The 22,574-nt window shown below is 38.8% G+C and overlaps 1 protein-coding gene across 5 annotated transcripts in view; it reads left to right on the top strand.

Moving 5' to 3' along the window:
• The window catches only part of NRXN3 (neurexin 3), a gene marked incomplete at both ends in the record, with an annotated part of 894,319 nt that overhangs the window by 217,858 nt on the left and 653,887 nt on the right, over positions 1-22,574 (top strand). For all 5 annotated transcript variants that reach the window (XM_083864468.1, XM_083864470.1, XM_083864472.1 and 2 more), the window contains one exon: positions 17,282-17,720. In XM_083864468.1, the coding sequence (XP_083720594.1) occupies positions 17,282-17,720 (439 nt within the window). The remainder of the gene's footprint in view (positions 1-17,281; positions 17,721-22,574) is intronic.

Raw genomic sequence — 22,574 nt, 5'->3', positions numbered from 1 at the left:
TTTCAGGTGAGGATTGTCTGCAGAACTGCAGGGGATGACCTAGTAATGCTGAATGTCTGTACAAATAAACAGCAGATTAAATTAAATGTGTGTAAACACAAATTGAGGTGTTTATTTTGGGAGGGAGAGAAAAGTCTGTATTATGCATATGCAATTATGGACTTCAAGTTGTTTCTGATGTTTTATTAAATATTTGTTTAAAAATATTTGCTCAGTGGTCAATATTGGGTAAGCATATCTAATATTATGCATTTCTAGGAAGGGAATAAGAATGAAGCAGAAAATATAATGATGCCATTAAATACAACCTCACTTAACACTGTCCTCCTGTCATTTTAATCTCAGAAAGGGGAGAAGGGCAACAAAGATCGTCAAAGGTCATCAGAGAGACTTCTATACAAGAACTGTCAGTACAGCCTGGGGCTCTTTGTAACTGAGCTGATAGAAAAAGGATATGAGAGTGGGGAATAATAGTGTATTCTCTGTTTCTTTTTGAATACAGGGACTAAGTGTAAGCTCAAAAGACAAAGGCAGGGCAAGCTTCAGAACAGTCAAAAAGAAATATGATGGCAATTAAGGTCATGGAAGTCCTTGCCATGGGATGTTAACTGTGCCTGGAAAAATCACAGAAGAAAAATTATTGATGGTATATGAAATACAAAGGCATAAGTTTCTGCCTGTAGACTCTCACAAGCCCCAGATAAGTGGAGTCTGTTAAATGTTTTTTTATGGGTGGATATTGCCACATAGATGCTTTGTTAGACTTGCTTGGGTATTTGAGGAGGTGGTTTTCAGATACAGGATACTGATCCAATGTAATATGGAGAATTTTATGTTTAAGTATTTCCTGGTACAGCTACACCATTTCTAGGGTCCCTGTAGTATTTAAAAGTTGATATTCCATTTGCTTTGCCTTCTATTAACTACAGTGTACTACAACCCATCAGAGGCCGTAGTACACATTATCCCTTCATTGCAAGTATTGTATAGCAAGGTCGTGTTCCTGGTGGCTTATACACAGCTGAGGGGGAAGACAGCAGAGAATCAATTTGGTGTGAAGTTTGGCATAAGGTTTGTGCAGCAATGTGTAGATGTGGAAGTGAGATGTGTTAGGAAGAGCTGGAGGAACAAGGGTTGAGAAAAGGTTGGAGTGGCCCATGTTGGCAGGAGGTGTAATGGTGCCCCTTTGAATGAAAACAGGTGTTCATGTATGTAGGCAGCTTACATTTGAGGAAGTTGCTTTAAATGAAAAGAAAAACGAGGGCTGGATGAATCCCAGATGTTTGCAGGGAAGTACAAAACAGCTTGAACTTTCATCACCATTTGTAGTTATTAAGGCCCCCAAAACAATTGATTGGAAATGAGGATATTAGAAACAGTTTTACAGTTTTGCTTGTTGAGCTGCATTGAAAAAGGAATTGTCTTTCATTAAAGATGATCTTTCTATGTATGGAATTGGGAATTCTGTAAAGGTTTGGAGGGAGATTTCCAATTGGAAAATTTCCCTGGATCACTATGGACTGTGGTAGCTGAAGACAGCTCTCAAGCCTTAACTTGGATTTAGGGGTTTTTCCATTCATGACTAATGGTCTGACAGTGAGCATTTGTATTTTTTTCCTATGGCTGGAACTGTGGAAGTAACTGTTAAGAGGGTTTATTACTGCCCAACTGGACCCCTTTTCTGAGCACTGAATTAATCTGGACTTGTCTTTAATAGGAGACTTAAAACCCAAGATGCATTTTTTACTTCCTCAGAAAGGTGGACTGGTGCTGTGTAAAAAAAGGGATGATAAATTTTTACTCTACTGAGACAAACCCCAGAGAATAATAGATATTAGAAATAGTAAACATCTGTCAGGTCACCTTGTCCATCCTCTCCTGCCAGGAGTGCCATTGTTCCCTTCAGGGTATTAGCTTGGAAATGTTTCTACGAAGAGTTATTCTCCATGGGACTGTGACTGTCATTTTCTGTGTTTTGTTTACTGCTGCTAAAGATGTCTTAAGGACAAGTAAGGCTTCTCTTTGCACTTTGGTTTCTTTGCATTTTTGATACTGGAGACTTAACAACAAACATATAAGAAAATAAAAAGCAACTAAATTGAAAAGAATTCTTATTTGGAGAATTACATGTATTAGCACTACTTAGTTATTTAAAGACTTTCTCAGCTAAGAAATCATGTGAAAAACTGGCCTAAGTTATTCAACGGACAGGTGGGCAGGATCAGGAGGAGAAACCAGGAAAAAGACCTGATCAATTCAGCAGAATACAAATGCCTGATAGTCAAACTGAGTATGCAGTCATATTTTCCTAATTAAGTGATTCATAGCATGTAACCATTTCAAAATGTCAGAGAATTTTAAGGCCCCAAACCCCCTCCATAGCCAGCTAGCTCAGCCTTCAGGTGATTATTCATCCCCACTTACATGTGGATTCAGATCATAAACAACAAACATAACGCCTCACTTTCTCCTATGTCCCCTACATTAAATTTAATAATTTGGACCTCTTTTAAAGTTACTGTGTTGGTTAACCACCTCCTACTACAAAAGCGATTGGGCTTTTAATCTGTTTGGACTTTGTCTGACAATGACCCCTAAATGTGGATTCTTTTGATGCAATTTTCTGCTGAAACAAAGATGCTTCAGAGATCTGGTGGTTTTCCTTTATCTACTGTAATCAAGTCTTTTCTTATTCATGTTTTGAAAAACTAAACCAATGTAATTACTTGTATTTTACGCTAAGGCATTTATTCTATTTTTTAAATCATGTTGAAGCTGCTTGATATATTCTTTGCAATTATTTAGGGTCCTTTAACAAAATGTAGATGTTAGAATTGTACCTAGGGTTACAGTGCATATAGTCTCAATGCTGCATATTGCTTATTCTGTACCACCCTTTTGCCCACAGTGCTTTACTGGAAACTTGCATTTCCTCCTCTGACGTTTTCTGAATTGTTTTCAAAGGTGCAGCTCCCTTCCAGCTTCCCCTTCCTGGTTCTGTAGTTTATGGCCTATCTTCCATGTTTGTAAGCTTATATATTTGAGTATTCAAATGTTTTAAAAGCTTGGAGTGAAAGGGTCTGGATTTCCATGCTCTATGAATAACTCTGTATGACTGACGTCATTAAGATTGTTCAGTGGTCTGCCAAATTTGGTGTTACCTTCAAGTATCAGCTTCACTGCTTTTTGTATTTACTTCTAGGTAATGGATAAAGTATTTAATACTATTGCATCAAACAGGTTCTTATGGTGCATTAGAAATGCCCCTTTTCAGTAATGTTACCCTACTGACAAATACTTCATGAGACTTGTCAGCTGAGACTGATAATCCATCCATCTATCTATCTAATCTATCTGTCTGTCTGTATATCTATCTATCATTACATCCTGTTTTGTTCTTGTATGCTGTTTATTTGAGCAGAGCTGTCTTCTGGTGTTCAGCCAAATACCTTAAAAAATGTTTCATCTGTACTTTCACCATTGTCATTCAAATTATATCAGGTTTATTTGACAGAAGCTCCTTTTACCCAGGAATGTCTAATGACAGTAAGTATTGTATTCCTCTCCTTTAATGTTTTTATTAAGCACTTCAGATAGAAACTGTTGTGCTATTTCCTCCAGGGTTGATGTTTCCTTGAGGCTAAACCCTTCTATGGTTATGCATCTTGTCCTGTTTGGCTTTATAAAACATTTCACACAACATTATCATTCTTTTATTCTTCTGTTATCTTTCTGTTATTTCAAGATTAAAAATAAAACCCAGTGGATCATAAATCTCCTCATTCAGCTCTTTTAAGGAATTGGAGCAAGTGACCCAAGTCTGTGAAATTAAAAATAAAGCGTATTTATTCCTGGTAGCTGATCAACATCCTCTTTTATTCTCATGGATTGCAAAATACTTTGTCATCTTCTCGTGATATAAACACTTAGGTTCTTCATGTATTTATATCTGACAGAGAAAAATATTGCATACTTCATAAATTACATAAGCTGAACCTTTTAAACAAACAATTGCCATCTTGGTGTTATGATGGACTTTTGTATTAAGGTACAACATTTTTTTAACCACTAGTGCATCCTATAGTGATTTAAAGACTTAATTTTTTCATTGGATCACTAGGAAACATTGCACATTAATTCCAACCTGAATAGTTGTGATTTGGCTATATCATTATGCTTTTATCTCCTAAACTAAATCAGATCTCCTCTCTCAGATGGAGATCCCTGTAGTGTATAGATTTAGGTCAGCTTGTAACCTACCTTTGGGTGAAATAGATGGAATTCATTGCATAGTTCACCCAGTATAGTGTAAGATTAAGGGGTTTTTCATGTTATTTGCTGTTTTTAAACTTTTTTTTTTTTAAAGCATAGGCAAGATCACAGGCCACAGTATTATGAAATGGTTTCACTAGTACTATGTATATAATCAGTGTCTTTTGTCTCTACTTTCTTGATAGTTTTGTACTTTGACACTGAAGAATCACAATTAGTCTCCTTCAGAACTGCTTTACAAAGGCATTTCATGTTCAATTGGTTATGCACCAAGGCATGCATGCTCTTTTCATAGTCACTGTTTGGAAGGCTTAGATACGGTTCCCATTGTGTGAGAGTTGCTTACAGTCTTTGATCCTAAATCTATAATCTAGCCATGGTCTGAACTGAAATAATGTGTCTGAGTATATATTATTATATGCATGTCAAAGTGATAAATAATCTGAGATTTAGCTATCTTATTATTCTTTTCCAAAAAACCACCTTAGGTGTCATGACTATTTTGTAGTACCTGGAAGTTGCTCTGTGGTTGTAGCTCTGTCAAGGTAGGACTGAAAGTTCCTGGGCAGTGTGTGCTTTTCCCAGTGTGCTGCCTCAGTTTGTCTCTCTCTGGCACCCAGAAAATTTTATTAATAGCACAAATTCCATAAAATTAGAAGAAACCTCAAAAAAAAAACCCAACAAAAGAAACCAACCTGTTTGTGTTTCCTCTTCTTGCCCTGATTTTTTTTTTATTTTTTTTTTAATGCAAGCAATCCATTAAAATAAGCCTGCAGTCCTAAATTTTTGGTAATTGATGGTACAGGATGACCCTTATGTTTCTCCATGTCAGTGGAAACTCACTTGCAGTTTTCTACCTCCTCTCTTTGCTGTCTACATCAGTGTCTCCAACATGTAATAATCAATAGCAATTGCAGTAATACTAGTAATAATGTAATAGTAATGTTCCTTTAGTGGCGTGTATTTTATGTTCAGTCTGGCAAAATGAAACTTGGTTTTAGAAGGCAGTGACTATGCATCTTATACTTCTTACAGAAACATGCAAGCCAAGTTTCAGGATGTGATTAACATGAGGGGGTTTATTTTTTTGCTTCAAACTAATTTTAGGGTTTGACTTTCAGGGTCTGATACTTCTACATAAGCAAGGAAGAAAATGGCAAGAGGCTGATGATCTGCCTTTAAAGTTAGCCTATGTAGGACAAAACAAATTTATAGCACAGTGCAGAAACAGCAGTTGAGAACTTTTCTCTGACTTCTGAACTTCTGTGGCTTTGTGAGGGACTAATAGAATCTGGGACAGATGTCTGCAACCCATTTTTTCCTTTTAGAAGTTTTTGGGAAATAATTCTTACCCTTAGTAATTCCTGTTGATAGATGTGCATGCAAATGATGGGTTTGCAGTGAGAGGTATCAGGATTGTGGATGCCAGAACAGTATAAGATTCTTGTGCTTTGAAGAGCAAAGGAATTGTGTTATAAAACCATACAGACCTTACTGACAGAATGACTGAGGAGTTATAGAAATAACTTGCCTGTTTTGTTTACTATTTATATTGCTTCCAAAACAAAACGGGGAAGTATGGGGTAGCTGAAAAATGCAGCCCTTTCAAAGTATGTTGCTATAGAGAAAGAAAGAGAAAAAAAGAATATAGTAAAACATAGAAAACTTTAAACTATAGAAAGCAGCACTTTCAGTGTGCCATAACCATCACCACTAATACTCTACTTTTGAGTGCCTTAAATGCGAGCAATGACAGCCTGGGAATGGCAGGACACAGTGATGCTGGAAAGCATCATGAGCTGAACATATCTTCTCTAACAATGTACTTTTCATGTTTTTTTTCTTATGTGGTTGTTGTGGTGTGGTTTTGTTTTTTTTCCCTCCTTAATCAATACAATAGTACAATAATTAGATCTGACATTGAGTTATTTGGAATTGGAACAGGACTGTAGGCAATATTGTGCCAAATCCAGTATGGTTTACATTAGAAATACTTCACTTAAAAGTCCCTGTTGTCATTTTCTTTGCCTTCTCCCTTGTCTGTACTTCTTTCAGGTTTGACCATGCCAGTGTGAAAGAAAAAGAAATGTATGAAGGAGCATGGTTAGGTTCTGCAAAGTCCCATTCAGCACACAGTCCAATGTCATGTACAGCAAAGTTGGTTGCATCTTTGGAACTGTTATCTTACTTCTGAATATACTGGAGGGTGTGGAAAGGCTAAATTTTCAGTCAGAAGGATTCTGGTGTAATCTTACCTCCACCAGTCTTTTCTATAATGGTAACTCCATCCTTGTGTGGTTTGTTATGGTTTCACCCAGCCACCAGCAGAATGGGGGAGAGAATCAGAAGGGCAAAACTGAGAACACTTGTGGGTTGAGATAAAGACAATTTAACAGGAAAAGCAAAAGCCATCTATGCATGCAAAGCAAAACAAGGAATAGATTCACCACTTCCCATGGCAGGCAGGTGTTCAGCCATCTCCAGGAGAGCAGGGCCCCATCACATGTAAAGATGACTTGGGAAGACAAACACATCACTCCAAACATCCCTCCCCTCCTCCTGCTTCCCCCCACTTTCTATATTGAGCATGATGTCATGGCCTGGAGTATCCCTTTGGGCACTTGGGGCCACCTGTCCTGGCTCAACTCAACTCCTCCCAGCTTCCTCCCCAGTGTGGCAGTACAAAAAGCAGAAAAGGCCTTGGCTCTGTGTAAGCCCTGCTCAGCAACAACAAAAACATCTCTAAATTGCCATCACTGTGTTCAGCACAAATGCAAAACACAACCCCATACCAGCCACCATGAAGAAAATTAACTCTATCTCAGTCCAAACCTGCACAGTGTTTCAATAATAAGATATGCTCTTGCTCTGTGAGCTGCTTTCAGGGGAAGAGGACAGCAGTTATCAAAATGCCAAGCAGTTTGTTGGTCACACAGCTGCATAAGAACAGAATGTGGGGGTCTGAATGCAGATGATGTGCATTCGTCTAATGCGGCTTTTACTGTCCTGGATAAACATGGGCTGGGCATCAGTTAGTGGGTGGTGAGCAATAGTGTGGTGCATCACTTGTCTGTCTTGGGTTTAATTCCTCTCTCCTTTGTTGTCTCCTTTTTCTTCTTCATTACTACTATTATTATTATCATTATTATTTCATTCTTATCTCACCCTACAGGTTTTACCTTTTATTTTATTTATGATTCTCCTCCCTATTCCATGTTGTGCTGTGTTGCTGGCTAGGATTAAATCACAACAGCATGGCCTAAAAATCACAAGTGAAGCAATGAGTACGCATGTACACACGTACAGTAGAGCGCATGCTGGTACTGTTTACAAATGTGTATAAACCCATATATATATATTAGTAGCTACCAGGGCAGATCTATACATGAGTACGTAAATACATATGCTTTCTTATGCATCTGTGCACAGTATATAGATATGTAAATATATGTAACTACATCTAGGCAAACAAATATAGCATGTAGGGTGATTGCATGTCCAAACATCCAGCCATTCCTGCACTGAGAAATATATGTGTCCTTGATTCCAGGAAATTTTTTTCAAGTTTGTGACTATGTCAGCCCTTTTCTCTTATTCGTTTTTTTCCCTTCAGCTGCCAGTAAAACACACAGACAAGTTTTCTTGATATATTAGAAAAAGAATGGCTGACTGATTTCAATGTATTTTGCTATTTTTGACAGTGCTTGCTCAGTGCAAGGAGAATGAAACTGCTGTAGAGGAGAAACAGTAGGTTCTTTGAGTGCCACGTAGACAGACCAATCATTTCTATAGTCTGGTCAACGTGGTCTGGGTAATAACAAGGGCAGAGCCTTTTTCTCAACCTCCTCCTCCACAGGAGTCAACTCCAGAAATGGAAGTTCACCATGTTCTGAAACTGCTGCTGTCACAGTAGTACCTCAGTGCTATGTTAAGCACTCGGTTAGAAAAGGTAGTTGGGACTCAGACCTCTAAAGTGCATGGGAAATCCACTTAAAACAGAAAGATTTAGGCAAATTCTTGCCAAAGAGTGGCTAAGGCAAATTTTGTTTTCAGCCTGTTAGTGTTGGAGCAATGTAAGCTCTATTATTCTGCTTAAGATCTGGTATAGATCATTCTTAAGCAGTAAGACAGTACTGAGCTACACAGAAAATATAAGTAAATTAGTCTTGTATCAAAGAAGCTTTCTTAGATGTGAGATCAGTCTTCCTTGAGCTCAACACAGATGTGAGAGTTTTACATACACATGAGAGAAAGATATAAAAGAGCTTATGGTTGTTTTTCTCACGCCAGGTTGGAGGTTATAAGATGACAGTGTTTTTCTCTTGATGGACAGTGTTTTCAGGTATGGAATTAACTACATTCCCTGGCCTCTACAGCAAATATTCAAGCAAATAGTTAGCTTATCACATCCCCATTTTCACACAATGTAAGGCCCAGTGCAGATAAATGTTTGGGAAATCCTCCCCGGTGGACGATTTGGACTTTGTTCCATGCTGCAGAATATGAAGAGAGATGAGCAGAGAGATCCTGGAGAGATTGTCAGTGTTGACAAGTTTTTGCACAGGGCAATAAGAGAGGCATCAAAAAAGAAGTTTAGAATCCTCTATATTTTGGGCTAGACACATGGAGACAGTCCTCCTCCTCCTTCACCAGTCAACAGATGGTGTCAGCCACAGGATAGTATCGTCCTGCAATGGGAGTTCTTCAGCAGACCCCAAGTGTCTTTGGTCCCTCACATGAGGGGAGCCTAGCTGAAGGGATGTCTCCTTCTCTGGCTGGCACTGCAGGTGGAGGGAGATGTCAGTGCCCCTGAGACCTTTGTGCTAAGGCTGAGGGAGGGACACGTGCTGGGATGCAGCGCCCTCAGCTTTAAGAGTCCAACTTCCAGCAGTGACACCATCCTGCTGCAGTGGCACCACTTTAAGTTTGAAGGCTTAGTCTGTACAATACTAAATCCACTAAATGCTTCCTCTGTGGCTGTAATCTCATTGTTACTTCAGCAGTGCTCACTTTTGAGCATGTGCTCTCCCATATGCAGTGGTAAATATTTTCAATTTGTTTTTTGCTGGGCAAGTGACAAAAACCAGAAGACACTGCTGTGGTTGGCACAATTTGCTTAGCATTTGCTTTGCTTATATTGGAAATCTCAGCAGTGAGACTAATGCTTGCCTGGCATATGGAGACTGAATTACCTTCTTGTACCTTCCAGGGATATTCTAGTGGAGCAGGCTCAAGGCATACTGGCTAGGGAAGGTAGGTTGTGGGGAAAAACTGCATATCTATGAGTGAGCAATATCTATTCAGTATTCTCACAGAAGACTTTACACATTAGTGTTCTCATTAAAACATGTTTTATCACTGAAGGGAAAAGCTGAGTGAAATTAAGAGTTTCTGTTCCAAAGGAATTTCCTCCAGCTGACATTTGCTTTCATTGCTGCTGGGAAGATTAATTTTTAAAAAATGTAAATCCATGAAATCTTCAAAACTGAGTTCATCTGTAACATTCTGATATTTTCTGAATCAAATTATTTCATGTTGATTATTGAGTTGACCCCAAATAATCTGGAGCCAGTTTAACACAAACTCTATTTTCCTGTCCAGTGCAGTTCATGTGTCCTGTAGGGCCCTTGTGTCCATTCTCCCAGAGAGACCAGAGTATTTGGTTTAACTGCTTTGTGGCAAAACCAGTCAAGTGTCTCTGCTGATATGAGATGGGACACTGATACTGTGTCATGTTAAAGTATTTTCTTAGGGAGTGGAGACCAGAGGTAAAAATGAGGACCACTATTGAAAGTAAATGCAATGCCTGAAAAATACTGGTTTATGTTATGGTTAAGTTAATGCAAAAGCTTTTCTGTAAAGTTTGATAAAACTAAACTTGCCACTTTGGTTTGTTACAGATTGGAGCGAAGCATTTCATTGCTAATTCTCTGTGAGGGAAATGGAATTCTGTGTTAAAATGTCATGCTGATGGAAACAGTCACCCACCATACTAAACAGATTTATTTCCTGAGACAGGTCTTTTGTACTTGCACAACTTTATGTGGATTTAAAATACAATGAAATCACTAAATGGAGTGTTATTTGCTAAGTCATTGTCTGATAGACTTTTCAGTGTAATAAGGTTCAAGCCTTAAATGATCAATGGGGCCATCCTAAAATAATTCCTCTCAGCCTTTCAGATGAAATTCTTAAGACACTTGACAGTAATCATTTCCTCACTTAATCATCACTGAACCAAGCTCGACAGATTTAGCTTGTGCTTGCTAGACAAATCTGAGATTTCAGGATGCATTTGGGAGGAGCAGAGTATTCTGTAACTGGTGAATGTCTGTATAAGCTCACTACAGGACTGAATGTAATTGAAGTCAACTGCGTGCTGGTAAAGAAGCTGCTGTGATAATGATTTTAAAATTTTTTTTTGGTAAAAATTTATTTTTTATTTAACTCCTAAGCCTTCATTTGCTAGGGAGGTTATCTGTAAATTTAGGCTCTTCAAATTTGTGAGGTGTCAGTATTTGTTACTATAGGGTTTATTTTTCCTTCCTGTCCTCGAACACCATAGGAATGTTTTTAGATACGTAGTAATTTGCTCTTTCACATGTTCCTCTGCTCTTCCCTCACTCCCCAACACAGAATCATAGTAAATAAAACTAGAATGGACCATGAGAGGTTATCTAATCCTTTACACTTCCACTGTCCCAAAACAAAAACAATGATATCTAAATGAGTTTTGACAGCAACTTTTTGGCCTGAAGTTAAAGTTCTCCAGTGATTGTTTCTCCTCAGACAATCTCTTCCAGTGCTTCACTATTCTTAAACTAAGAAAAACCTTTCTCTTACGTTTCTTTGCTGTTATTTTTTGCCAATTATTTCTTGTCCTTTTCAGCATGGGTAAAAAGAAGAGGTTGTTCCTTTCAGCTTTGTAGTAGCCCTTCTCTATTTGAACATTTTAGTGTCTCCTTTCAAACTTCTATTTTCTAGACTCTTGATTATTTTCATTGCTCTAGTCAGGACTCTTTCCCATGGCTCCACTCCTTTCTTGAAGTACAGTTCTCCAAAGTGAACGTGATCTCCAGTAGAGTACAGCAATTTTCAGTGTGGGGAATGGTGATGGTGTTTATTGCCTGAAAGCAGTTGTCATCCTAGTGCAACATCAAATATGTTCATACTAGGTATTCACAGTCCACACAGTGTTATTTAAATACGTGTAGGAGCTTTAGATACCCATCACTGAAGACTTGGATCACTTCATACAAAGTCTGCCCAGACGCAAAGTAAAGTGCTGCTAATGTGGTATCTTTGCTTCTGTATACTTGTCGAGGAGGGCTAGGAAAACACAGGTCTAATAAACCAGTGGATAAACTATAGATTTCTTTTTTTTTGCTGCAGGAACTTGCTTGGCTATGTGTAGGTGCCTTAAAAAAAGTCTTAGACTCTAGCCTGAATATCTAGCAGTTATGCTTTATGAGAATTGATGTAGGCAGTTGGTGAAGGGGTAGAGCCTGGGACAGAAGGAAGCAATATCCAGGGTGCAATAGGTGAACAATTTGGCTGGCCTTCCAAGGTCTGCTAGTTCTTCCTAGCTAGCAAACTTATGCAGTCTTCAGGTTATTGCTCTTTTTTATGATGGTTCATGGTGGTGGTCATCTAATTTGCTCGGCTATTGACAGCCATTCCCCTTTGGAGCATGCCTGTGTCCAGCCTGTACCGAAAATCATGTTTCCCACCTAATAACACCAACTTGGAGAGGAATTTTTATATTGGCTACTGACCAAACTTAGCACATAATTTTTTCTGCCTTTTTGTTGCTGCCTTGCTATCTGCAACTTCACTTGATTGCAGAGAGATGCTTTTCATCATTGTGAAAAGCCATCTGATTAGAGCTGTCATTAACCCATGAGTGAAACTCATAGGAAGTTTAGCTGGAGAAATTCCTTGAATGCTTCAGAATTGCAGAGTTGCCATTTTAAACAAACCTCAAAACCAGATTGCGAATTTGTTTTAGCTCTGCCTAAAACAAACTCTTCTTTCTCAGCAAATTTATAGAAAACATGATTTAATGTATATATTTTTCCCCCTCAAAATGTTTTAGATGTCATGAAATTCTACTGCTGATTATCAGGACCGTGTGTATTTGGACTACACCCTTCCTGACCATCCATTTATACTAGTCTAAATCATTAAACAAAGGCATTGAATGGTCAATATTCATTTGTTAAAGTGTATTTAGAAACAGTCCCCATGGAAAAGGAAAACCCAGTTGTTTTCATTGTTCTTGTTTCATTTTTGCAATATAAAGTGATTTTAAGATTGGAGGAATGAAGATTTCTTTTCAAAAGCTCTGTGCATAGCTTTTGCAAATAATTTTCTTCCCCTTTGTTTTTTCCACCTTTCTTCCCAAAATAAAGATGGGCATGTCTGTATCAGGAATCATGTCCTTGACTCCCTTAGACCTTCTCTGATACACATATCAGACCTGGGATGAGTTCAAGCTTGTCTCTGTTTAAACAGGCAAGACTGGTATTGTTCAGAAGGCACCTGACATCACTGGAGAAGCCTATGGGCACTGCTTTCATTGCCTGCTTACTTCTCAGCTGCTGTGGAAGCCATGTGTGGCCCTAGAAGGCTTTCCTAGAGAGGAACAGCATTCTGAGACAGTCATGGCCTTGTTTGAATTTAGAGAAGTGGGTTTCAATAGGTATTTTGGCATATACTGGAGAGCCTTAAGGTTAGTTCAGAGGTTGCTCATAAAACAATACTATGACAGAGGAAGTGCCATGCAGATGGTAGATTCTACTGCTGGCAGAAAGCTTCCTCAGTAAAACATGAAAATGGATCTTTTCTGGCTTGCAGCAGGTGACTCTAACAAACTACTTTTTGAAGCTTATATATGTGAGTTATAGAATCAATTTTTTTGTCCAAGACTTTATGCTTGCCTCCCTTTTTAGTGGTATGTTTTAAAGTAGGATCACAAACATGAAAAAAAGATAAAAAAAGCTTAACTGAAGGCACTGATGACAAGTCAGACCAGAACTGACAATCACATCATCTCCTTTACCAGGCAGTTTTAGCAGTTGGTAGAGGATGTGCTTCATCTGTCCTGCAAACTGCACTGCACTCTGTTGATTTCATTAAAACACAAAGATTCATAGGTTATGAGGCCAGAAAGAGCCATTATGATAATCTAGGCTGATTTGCTGTATAATTAATTCCTGTCTCACTATGTCTTTTAGAGAAAACAGGATACTGTTTTAATTTAAAATTTGCCAGTAGCAGAAAACACAATATAACCTGTAGTAAATTATTTCAGTAGCAAATTACCCTCATGTAAAAATAAGTTATAATATTTTAAAATGTGAATTTCTCTAACTTTAATCTCTAGCCCCCAGATCTCATTGTCCCTTTGTCACATGCATTGAAGAGCTCTGTCTTGCCAAATTCCATTTTCTGCACAGGTACTTGTAGATTGCAATCGAATCACATTTTAACCTCTACCTATTAAACAGACTGAATTTGAATGTTTTCCACTGTGGGACATGCATACTAGTAATTTAATTATATTCCCTCCTCAATCTTGAACCTTTGGTTTAACAATTGAACTGTCATTATCAGAAGCTGCCTTAGCATTTCTCTGTTCCTGCCCAGGATTCACATTGGTTTTACACCCAAGCATTATTTCTATACTTTTATTGTTCTGATGAGAGTTCTGGTGTACTTGCTTATATATCATGATGCTGATGTGCAAATGTGTCTGTCAATAATACCCCATCACCTATTGAAATCCTTGCACTTTTTCCATAAACATAGGGGGTTTTTTAGATTTATCAAAGTGTTTTGTTTTGGGGTTTTTTAAAAGAAAATAGTTTAGAACAACATTTGAATAACAGATTCAGATTGGGGCGGATATGTTTCTTTGTAAAGATTGAATTCAGAAGTCTTGTATCTATTCAACAGCCTTTCTCATCTTCTACTGAGGTCTTTCTCTGTGCTTGCTTTCTTCGTCTCTTCATTCTTGGCCTCGGATTCTTCATTGTTAGTCACTTTCTTGATTACAACTAACTTTATGTGATTTTTTTTTCTGGTTCCTTTGAAAGCATTCTGTCTCAAGGATTCTCCAGCTGTGATACTTGTATGATTAATGAAACACAAAGCAGTCAGCATCAAAACTCATATAAACTCAGAGGCAAACCTCTGCATTTCCCCAGAAAAGATGGGACCTGTTACTCAAGTATCAGATATATCAAAGAGGGAGATGTAACCTGTGCATGGCTCCTCTGTGTGTGGGAGCTGCTGACGTGCACATGATATTCCGTCTACCAGCAAACTGCAGAGATTGCCGGAAACAGATCACTGAGTCACAGCTAGATACCTCCCAGCACCATCCATCAATCATATGTAGGGTACTGTGCTACCTGTCTGCTCCTCTCATGTGTGGAAAGACTGGTTTGAGATACAGTTGAGATGAGTATTAATTTGAGCAATTGTTAGTGGAATCCTATAAAGGCAGCTCTCCTACCTTAGGATCATTAAAAGCCACAGCTCATTCGGGCATTCTCTTGCCCACCAAAGCAACTCCATGCTGTGGTGAAACCAAAAATACAGTGTTGCACCAAAGTTGTAATCCCCAGTGGGCCTGAGGAATGGTCGATCTCTGCACCCAGTATGGTGTCTCCAGTAGTGGAGGGTGCAAGTGCTATTTAGGGAGAGCACATGACCATGGCTACTGTCAGTGGCGCATTCTCTTAGATTCCCGCAGCACCCACTGCTATTGATTTACATTTGGTAGAAGACAAACTCCTTTCTTTTCTCTTTAGTATTGGTTTGTGGACTTGCTGTCCATTGTTATTTCTGGTTCTTTTTGCATCTAATGTTGCACCCTACTTCTGTGACCTCCCCTGGCAGCAAGTTCCAGAAGTTCACTAACCTCTGTGTAAATAAGTACTTCTAAAAATCCATTTTATGCTGATTTCATACAAGTTTCAGCAAGTGCCTCTAACTCTGTTATTGCTGGGTTTGGCAAAGAGCGGTTCTACATTAACCTTTTCCATCTTCTGTAAACTTCAATCATATTTTTTGCAGTCCTCTCCAAATATGAGCTTGGACTTTTCAGCCTATCCTCATAGAGCATCCTGTTCCATCCTTTTAGTTGCTGTATTAATTCCTCTTTCTCCTTGAGAAGCAGAGACAGGACTTCATGCAGTGCTCAGAACTAAAGTCTGACTGAGGTGCGCCTCATTGTCTGGCAAGAGAGGAAGCTCTAATGCACCCCCTTGCTGTATCAGTGGAAAGAGGTGTATGGTCTCTAATGAGGGCATTTGACATGATTAATCTGTAGAATAAAAATACTACAGTCCTGTAAGTTGAAAATGAAATTTTATCCTTGTTGCAGATATTAATAGCTGTGGTGTTTCTGATGCCTGTGTGAGGGCAGAGCATGTTGTTAGGAACTGGAGCAAAACAAATTACTGTGGGTCAATACCGTCCTCTGCTGGGAAGAACTAGAGCTTTGTTCTATTTTTCCAAATGGGATTTAACAGCTGGCTTCTCCTTTCACTCTGTGTTTTGCCTTTGCAGCAGGAAAACCTGTCTGCACTGGGGGAGTTCTCCTTTAATGCTTAGAGAAGGCTGGAAATTCTTTCCTACCTATGAAAGTATTGAACTGTGATTTAATTTCTTTTTTTCATCCTGAAGTTACCTAATTTATAAGCTTATCCCTCATTCTTTCTCTCATTTGCTTTTTAATATTTACTGCATACACATTTCTCTGACTTTTCTGTCCTAATAGTAGAAGTAACAATGCGTATCTGCTTTCCCTTCTATTTTTGTAGCAAACGGCTGACAACTCATCCTGATAGGATTTTGAAAGTAGAAATCAAATATGTGTATATATACGTGCTATATGTGACAAAGTATTTTAGAATAAGTCTTTAGAAGAAATTAGAATCGTCAGTAGTATCACTGAACAAGAATTCAATAAAAATTGTGCTAGTTGCAGAAGTGGTTCTACTTGCTGTACATGCCAGCTCTGTGTTTAGCAAGCATAGAAGGTGACTGAGAGGAACTACAGTTTACAAATATTTCAATTTTGTGCCTTCTCCAGTCCCTGCCTCTGTAGAAATGGCATGGGGCAGAGAAGAGTCTGCTTTCCAGGAATTAATTCTGTACCTGAGAGAAAGAGAAGAATAGGAGATCTGAACTCCTGAGTAAGCCAGACATGCTCAGGAGTGCTTGCCTGTTTGAGACTCTTCTCTTGGCTAATTTCAATCCATGTAGCAACAACAGAGCCCAGAGTTGTGGTCCTTAGCCCAAAGAGAGTCTAGACACTGAAAATGTACAGGTTTTTATGTGTTAGCACAGAAATTGTTGGTTTCTTGAAGTAAGCTTAAGCTACAGAGATATTTCCATGGCGAGATTGTCAGTAGGGATCTAAGATTTCTTGGGCAGAGAAATTTTAAGTATTTGTTATTTTTTTCTTTGAGACCCACAAGGCAATCACTAACAGTTCACAGCAACTTGCTAAATTTTTTGCACCTCTCTCCTAGTAGTTAAGTAGGCCTATGGGAATAATAGAGAAATGACAGTGGTGGTACCAAGTTCCCTGCTGTGGCTAGTAGTGATGGACATGGAGGTTATGCTTTGTTATGTATTTTGTATGGGATTTATGCAAATATAACAGCATGATACCACACACACACTGGATTTTGTGTAGAGAAGCTTTTACAGCCAAGTGGGCCTATGGTAGAGTTAATTGTTCACGCTGCCCTTCAATTAAATGTTTTCTTCTGACTGCTTATCTGATCTATAGTAATTGTGAAGTACCCATTGCTGTCATTTCTATACACTTTTCTGGTTCAATTCGCTCCCTCTGTCATGATGTCAGACTCTTGCACTCTCTCCTTCCCTCTCCCCACTTTTGGGAAAAGTTTATCTCCCATAGCTGAAAGTAATTGGGGTATTTGTATTGTATGCAGGATTGATGTATGATACTTTTCCTTGTGTCTGGCAGGTTGTTTATAAGAATAACGACATTCGTCTGGAGCTGTCTCGCTTGGCACGGATTGGTGATACTAAGATGAAGATCTATGGGGAAGTGAAATTTGTATGTGAAAATGTGGCTACACTGGATCCCATCAGCTTTGAGACACCTGAGGCCTATATTAGTCTGCCTAAATGGAATACCAAAAGAATGGGCTCCATCTCATTTGATTTCCGAACCACTGAACCCAATGGACTGATCCTTTTCACCCACGGCAAGCCTCAGGAGAGGAAAGATACCAGAAGCCAGAAAAATACAAAGGTAGACTTCTTCGCAGTTGAGCTTCTAGATGGAAACCTCTACTTGCTGCTGGACATGGGCTCTGGGACCATTAAAGTCAAGGCCACCCAGAAGAAAGCCAATGATGGAGAGTGGTATCATGTGGATATTCAACGAGATGGAAGATCGGGTAGAGTTGTAACTTTTTCTTAAATAGATTCATGTTTCAGATTCAGACCTAGGGCTATGTATTAATTCTCAGAACATTCAAAACCTGTTAAATATGAATCACCTCCTTAACAAAGCTTAGTGTTGCTCCAGTGATGTTTATCCAGCAAGGCAAAGATGTGAATGGTTTTCATTACGTGTTTAGTGTGAAGTTTGAATACCACATCACAGAGGCAATCTATTAATATTTTATTCTCAGTCCTCAGATATTCTGGACCTATCTTTGCAATTGGATGCATAGTTAATGATGACTTCTTTGTAGGCCATGGTAAGGTTTAAGGTCCTTCAGAACCACTGCTCTCAGTTTGAGAAATTCTTACTGATCTACTTTGGGTTTCTGCATTTCAGATCTTGTTGTGAGAAAAATAAGAGTAATGGGCACAACCAGTAACAAAATCATGGTAACAAATCAACATTTTCATCCCATTCTATTTTCTTTAGTATCCTGTAGTTTTGAGTTGGGTTTCTTTACTCTTTTGGATGACAGATTCTAGTCTTACAATCTGAGACAGTGTTCAGTGGATGCTTCTTTTCTTTCTTTGCAGCTTTTCATTTTCAAAAATGAGTTTTAGTTTATTTCTAAAAAGACACATATCATGCAATTGCCAAGAGATATTTTTATTGTTTCCAGCACTGAATATCAAGGTAATATACTCATGATATACTCTGAAATTGTGGAGGAAAACAAAAAGTTTTGGATACTGTAGCTTCATTTAGAGCATAACAGTTGTACTTCAGTTTTTTCTGAACCATTGGAAATTCAAAGCCTTCACTTCAGAAGGAATCCTGCTTACATTTGCCAGTGGATTTAAAATTTGTCTGGTTGTCTCCAGATGATAGATTTCAGTCCCTAATTTTATGTTTCCAGTTGCTGAATACCATCACTATAGAGAATGCAGTGCTAGAATTTGCTTTCCCTGTGTTTTCAGAAGAGCTGACTTTGAGATACTATGCAAGGCCTAGCTGTTTGAACAGGTCTTTGCCTGAAGGTATTTTTGCCTTTGATGATGTGAGTAGTTTCTTTGTATTTGGCATGGTGCTCTGCTTGGACTTAGCAATATATAACCACACATACTATCTCCTAAAGACATTGGTAGGAGCATTTTACAAAGGAAGCCATAAATAAATAAATGGAGCTTTGATTTCTTTAGAATTGCTTAAATTTAATTAACTTCCAGGGATAAACTCAATTAGCTGTGTTTCATACTGACTTCACTTTTGCTTGCTCACTTGGGGACTGTCTCATCCCTGAGGAAGCAGCTGCAGAGAGAGAAGAGGCAGAAGTGACACAGGTTCTATGCAAAGAATGTTTGCAAAACCCTACAAAGAGGGACACATGTTCATTTGGACATATTCACAGGAGAGTGTGACAGACACATGGCTACTTGATGGATGACACTGTAGGACTGACTTGTTTGTCGCTTGGCAGGGAGGTTTATTATGTTCTGGACACTAATTAGAGGTAACAGATTTTAAATCAGAAAAAGTTTTCTCAACAAGAAAGAACATGTTTGTATGATGTCTTGTATTTTTTTTTTTTTATTCAGTTGTGTTCTCTGCTCACAATAAATACTTGGTTAATGGTCCTAACAACTGATGTCTTGTGTCCTGAGAAAACCAGGATACTGGCATTGGTTTTTTCACATTATACCTTCAGTCACTATTGCCCAATGACATTTTGGATAAGTGTGAGAGAGGAGTTCAAGACCTCTTCTTGTTTAGTACTTGGCTTTTCTTCCACATGTGGACTGGAGAATGGTTACACTTGAAAACTTTTTTTTGCCCCCAGTATATATGACTTTATTTTGGAAACGGAAACAATTAATTTACTTCATGTCATCTCTCCCCTTTTTTCCCGCCATTTCTCTAACAATCCAAAACTTCATGTTCTGCTGATCTATAAGTAAAATAGCTTAAAAATCCAAATATTCACTCTTGGAGTACACTAAGGCAGGGAAGCTTGGCAGTCATGCTCAGGTAACCTCTGGCATTTCTAGTCCCTTTAGGCCTTGTATATGCTTTGGTCTGTGTTGGCTGCCAGAGCAAAAAAACCTGTTTTTGTCTTTCTACTCTGACAAAAGCTGGCAGCGTGGACATGGACACTTAACATTCTGTAACCTTCCTTTCCTTTGGGAAAGCTCCCACCAGGTTCACAAAACCTGTCACAATTTCTAGCTGGGGAACAGTGAGCATGTCACGCAGGACAATGTTTTCAGCTACTCATCAGCTGCAAAACATACATGATTTCCCACATGATCAGACACTAAAAATCTTACTGGATGGTTTTGTTTACAGTTGTATTAGTGCACTCTTTGGTGTGCCTGTTCTGCCCTTGGCAGGGTGTTTTGGTCTGTTCTTCAGTCTAGTACAAAATAACTATGGCACTGTGGAGGAGATGCATAGATGCTTCTGATTTCTCAAGATGGACTTGGATCTACTCTAAGCAGAGTGGCAAACATGGGATTCTGGAGGGAAAAAAAAATAGTATGTCAGCTTATCTGAGTGCTCCTTTCTAGTATCAGTACAGAATTTCTCCATCTCAGCAGCTTGGTCTTAAAAATGCTGTTCGTCCAAACTAGTGCCATCTCCTTACAGGAACTGTTGAAGGGTACAAAACACTCAGAGTGTTTAGGTTGCTGTCTAGCCTATTTCTTGTTCATCATCTCACCATCTTCTCCAGGTTTTGCACTTCATGTTACCAATATTTCTTGTCTTTTAGGGGGTTTCTTTACCTTTGTGGCATTTGCACATGTTTGTCCTCTCCACAGTAGCAGCTGTCAAGAGCTCAGCCCTCCAGTGTTTTGGTTCTAAGCTTTAGAGTAATATGTACTCTCCAGGCTGCTTTTGAGAAATAGCAGTGAAGATGCTGGAAGGGGAGTTGTGTTCCTGTGGCTCTGTGATATGCTCCCTGTGTGACAGTATGTGTGTTGTCACATTTTCTCTTTCCTTATTTTATAAAAGAGAGAAAGGCCTGTGGTGCTCCAGCTTGCTGATACAAAATGATTCATCAAATAACTGTAGTTCTCTTTGCGCCTGTAATTTGTAATGCCTCTGTTGCTTCTGACACTCTGCTGCCTCCAACATTATTCCTCAATTATTACTGAACATCACACACAGAGTACCTTGTGTCTGTGTCATACGTGCAGTTCTCTAAGAAGACACCTTTTACATCCGAAGTAAATGTGCATGTACATAATTGTACTTTCTCACAGAGACAATAGATAGAGTTAACTCTATTAACTCTCCTTCCTTATTGTAGGGGTGTCTGATAAAAATGCAATGATGTGGAATTAATCTTAAAGCTTGGATAGTGTCTCTGAAGACAGACTGTCTTAATGACAAGGCAATTGGATGTGATGATTTATATCTAGGGAGAGAAAATTGCTGATTTTTAGATGGGTGTCTAGTGGGCAGAAATCCCTATCACAGAAACTGCTGAATGCGCTTTAGAAGAGTACACTGCTCTGGAACGTGAGAGATGTGCCTTATGTGCCCTGTTTTTCTTTGGATGCACTGTCTGACCTTAAACATGTCACTTTGCTTTTCTGTACCTGCTTTACATATTCTGATTATATTTCTGTATTATATGTCCTGATTATTTTATGTGCTGGGACAATTTCTTGAAATACATATGAATGACCTCAGTGCAGTATGCCCACATTTGATTTGGAGCATATGGAAGCTATCACAGTTTTAATAATAACTGTTGTTCAGATATGTTTGTCTCTCTCTTCCTCAATTTTCCTGTATAAAATGGAAACTAGAAAGCTTTCTTGTAAAGCCATACAATACTTTTAGTTGGGACAAACTTCTGGAGATTTCTAGTTCAATCTAGACTTTCTTCAGGGTCATGTGCAGTTGAGCTTAGAAATGCCTTCAGTATGGTAAACCCCACTGAGGTTTCTGTTTCCATATTAGACCACACTTTTGGTGGAAAATGTCCTTTTCTATGGAGTTGTAGATTCCCTTATGTTGTGGCTTAGGAATGGTGCACTCCTATTCAGTGGTCCCATTGAGACTCTGTAAATCACATTGCTCACTTGCTTCCCCTTGCCATGCCCCTCCTAGCTACTGCAAAGAATTACCTCTGTTCTGGCTGGAACCAGGATGCCTTACTGCAGCTTGTTTCTCTTGACACTACAAGTTCACAGTGCTAATTCATGCTCAAATTGTCTGCCATATCTCCAGGTCCTTTTCTGCAGAGTTGCTCCTTAGCCAGCTGGTCACTAGCCTGTACTAATGTGTGAGGCTTTTGTGACTCAGGTGTAGGACTTTATATTTATTCATTTTGATTTACATCAAGCATTGCTATCAGTCCTTTGCTCCACCTTGCAATTGTTTCTCTAAATGGTAACCCAGTGCTTCCTCCAATGCTCAGCCATTCTTCCCATGTCACTTACAAACATGTCTCTGTTGGTCCATCATCCAGGTCCAGGTTTGGAGGTACTGATGGAGTTTTTTTCTGAAAGAGCAATATAGTGGGAATTAAAATGCTTTTGCTTATCTTTTTTCTCTCTAGTCTTTATGCCATCAAACTCCTGTGTGTTCTCAATAAGTTTTTGCTTTGCTGGATGAATGCCATTGAATAATGCTCAAATTTTACATGCTATTATTTATCTATTGAATTGTTGTGCTTCTGACTTTTTAATGCAATTGGGGATAGAGATGTATGATGATCAGTCACTGCATGGAAGTACTTAGGACCTGTGGATCAGGAGGAGAGGGAGCTGTGTGAAAGGCACTGTTAGAATGCCTTTTGGGTAGAGAAGAATCTTCACTCTCCTGTGCTGAACTTTAAACCTCACTCAGTTATTGG

Source organism: Zosterops lateralis (genome assembly GCF_965231275.1).
Source record: "Zosterops lateralis genome assembly, chromosome: 6".
NCBI lineage: Eukaryota > Metazoa > Chordata > Aves > Passeriformes > Zosteropidae > Zosterops > Zosterops lateralis.
The sequence above is the reverse complement of the archived record's forward strand: the minus strand, read 5'-3'. Positions and strand labels throughout refer to the sequence as shown.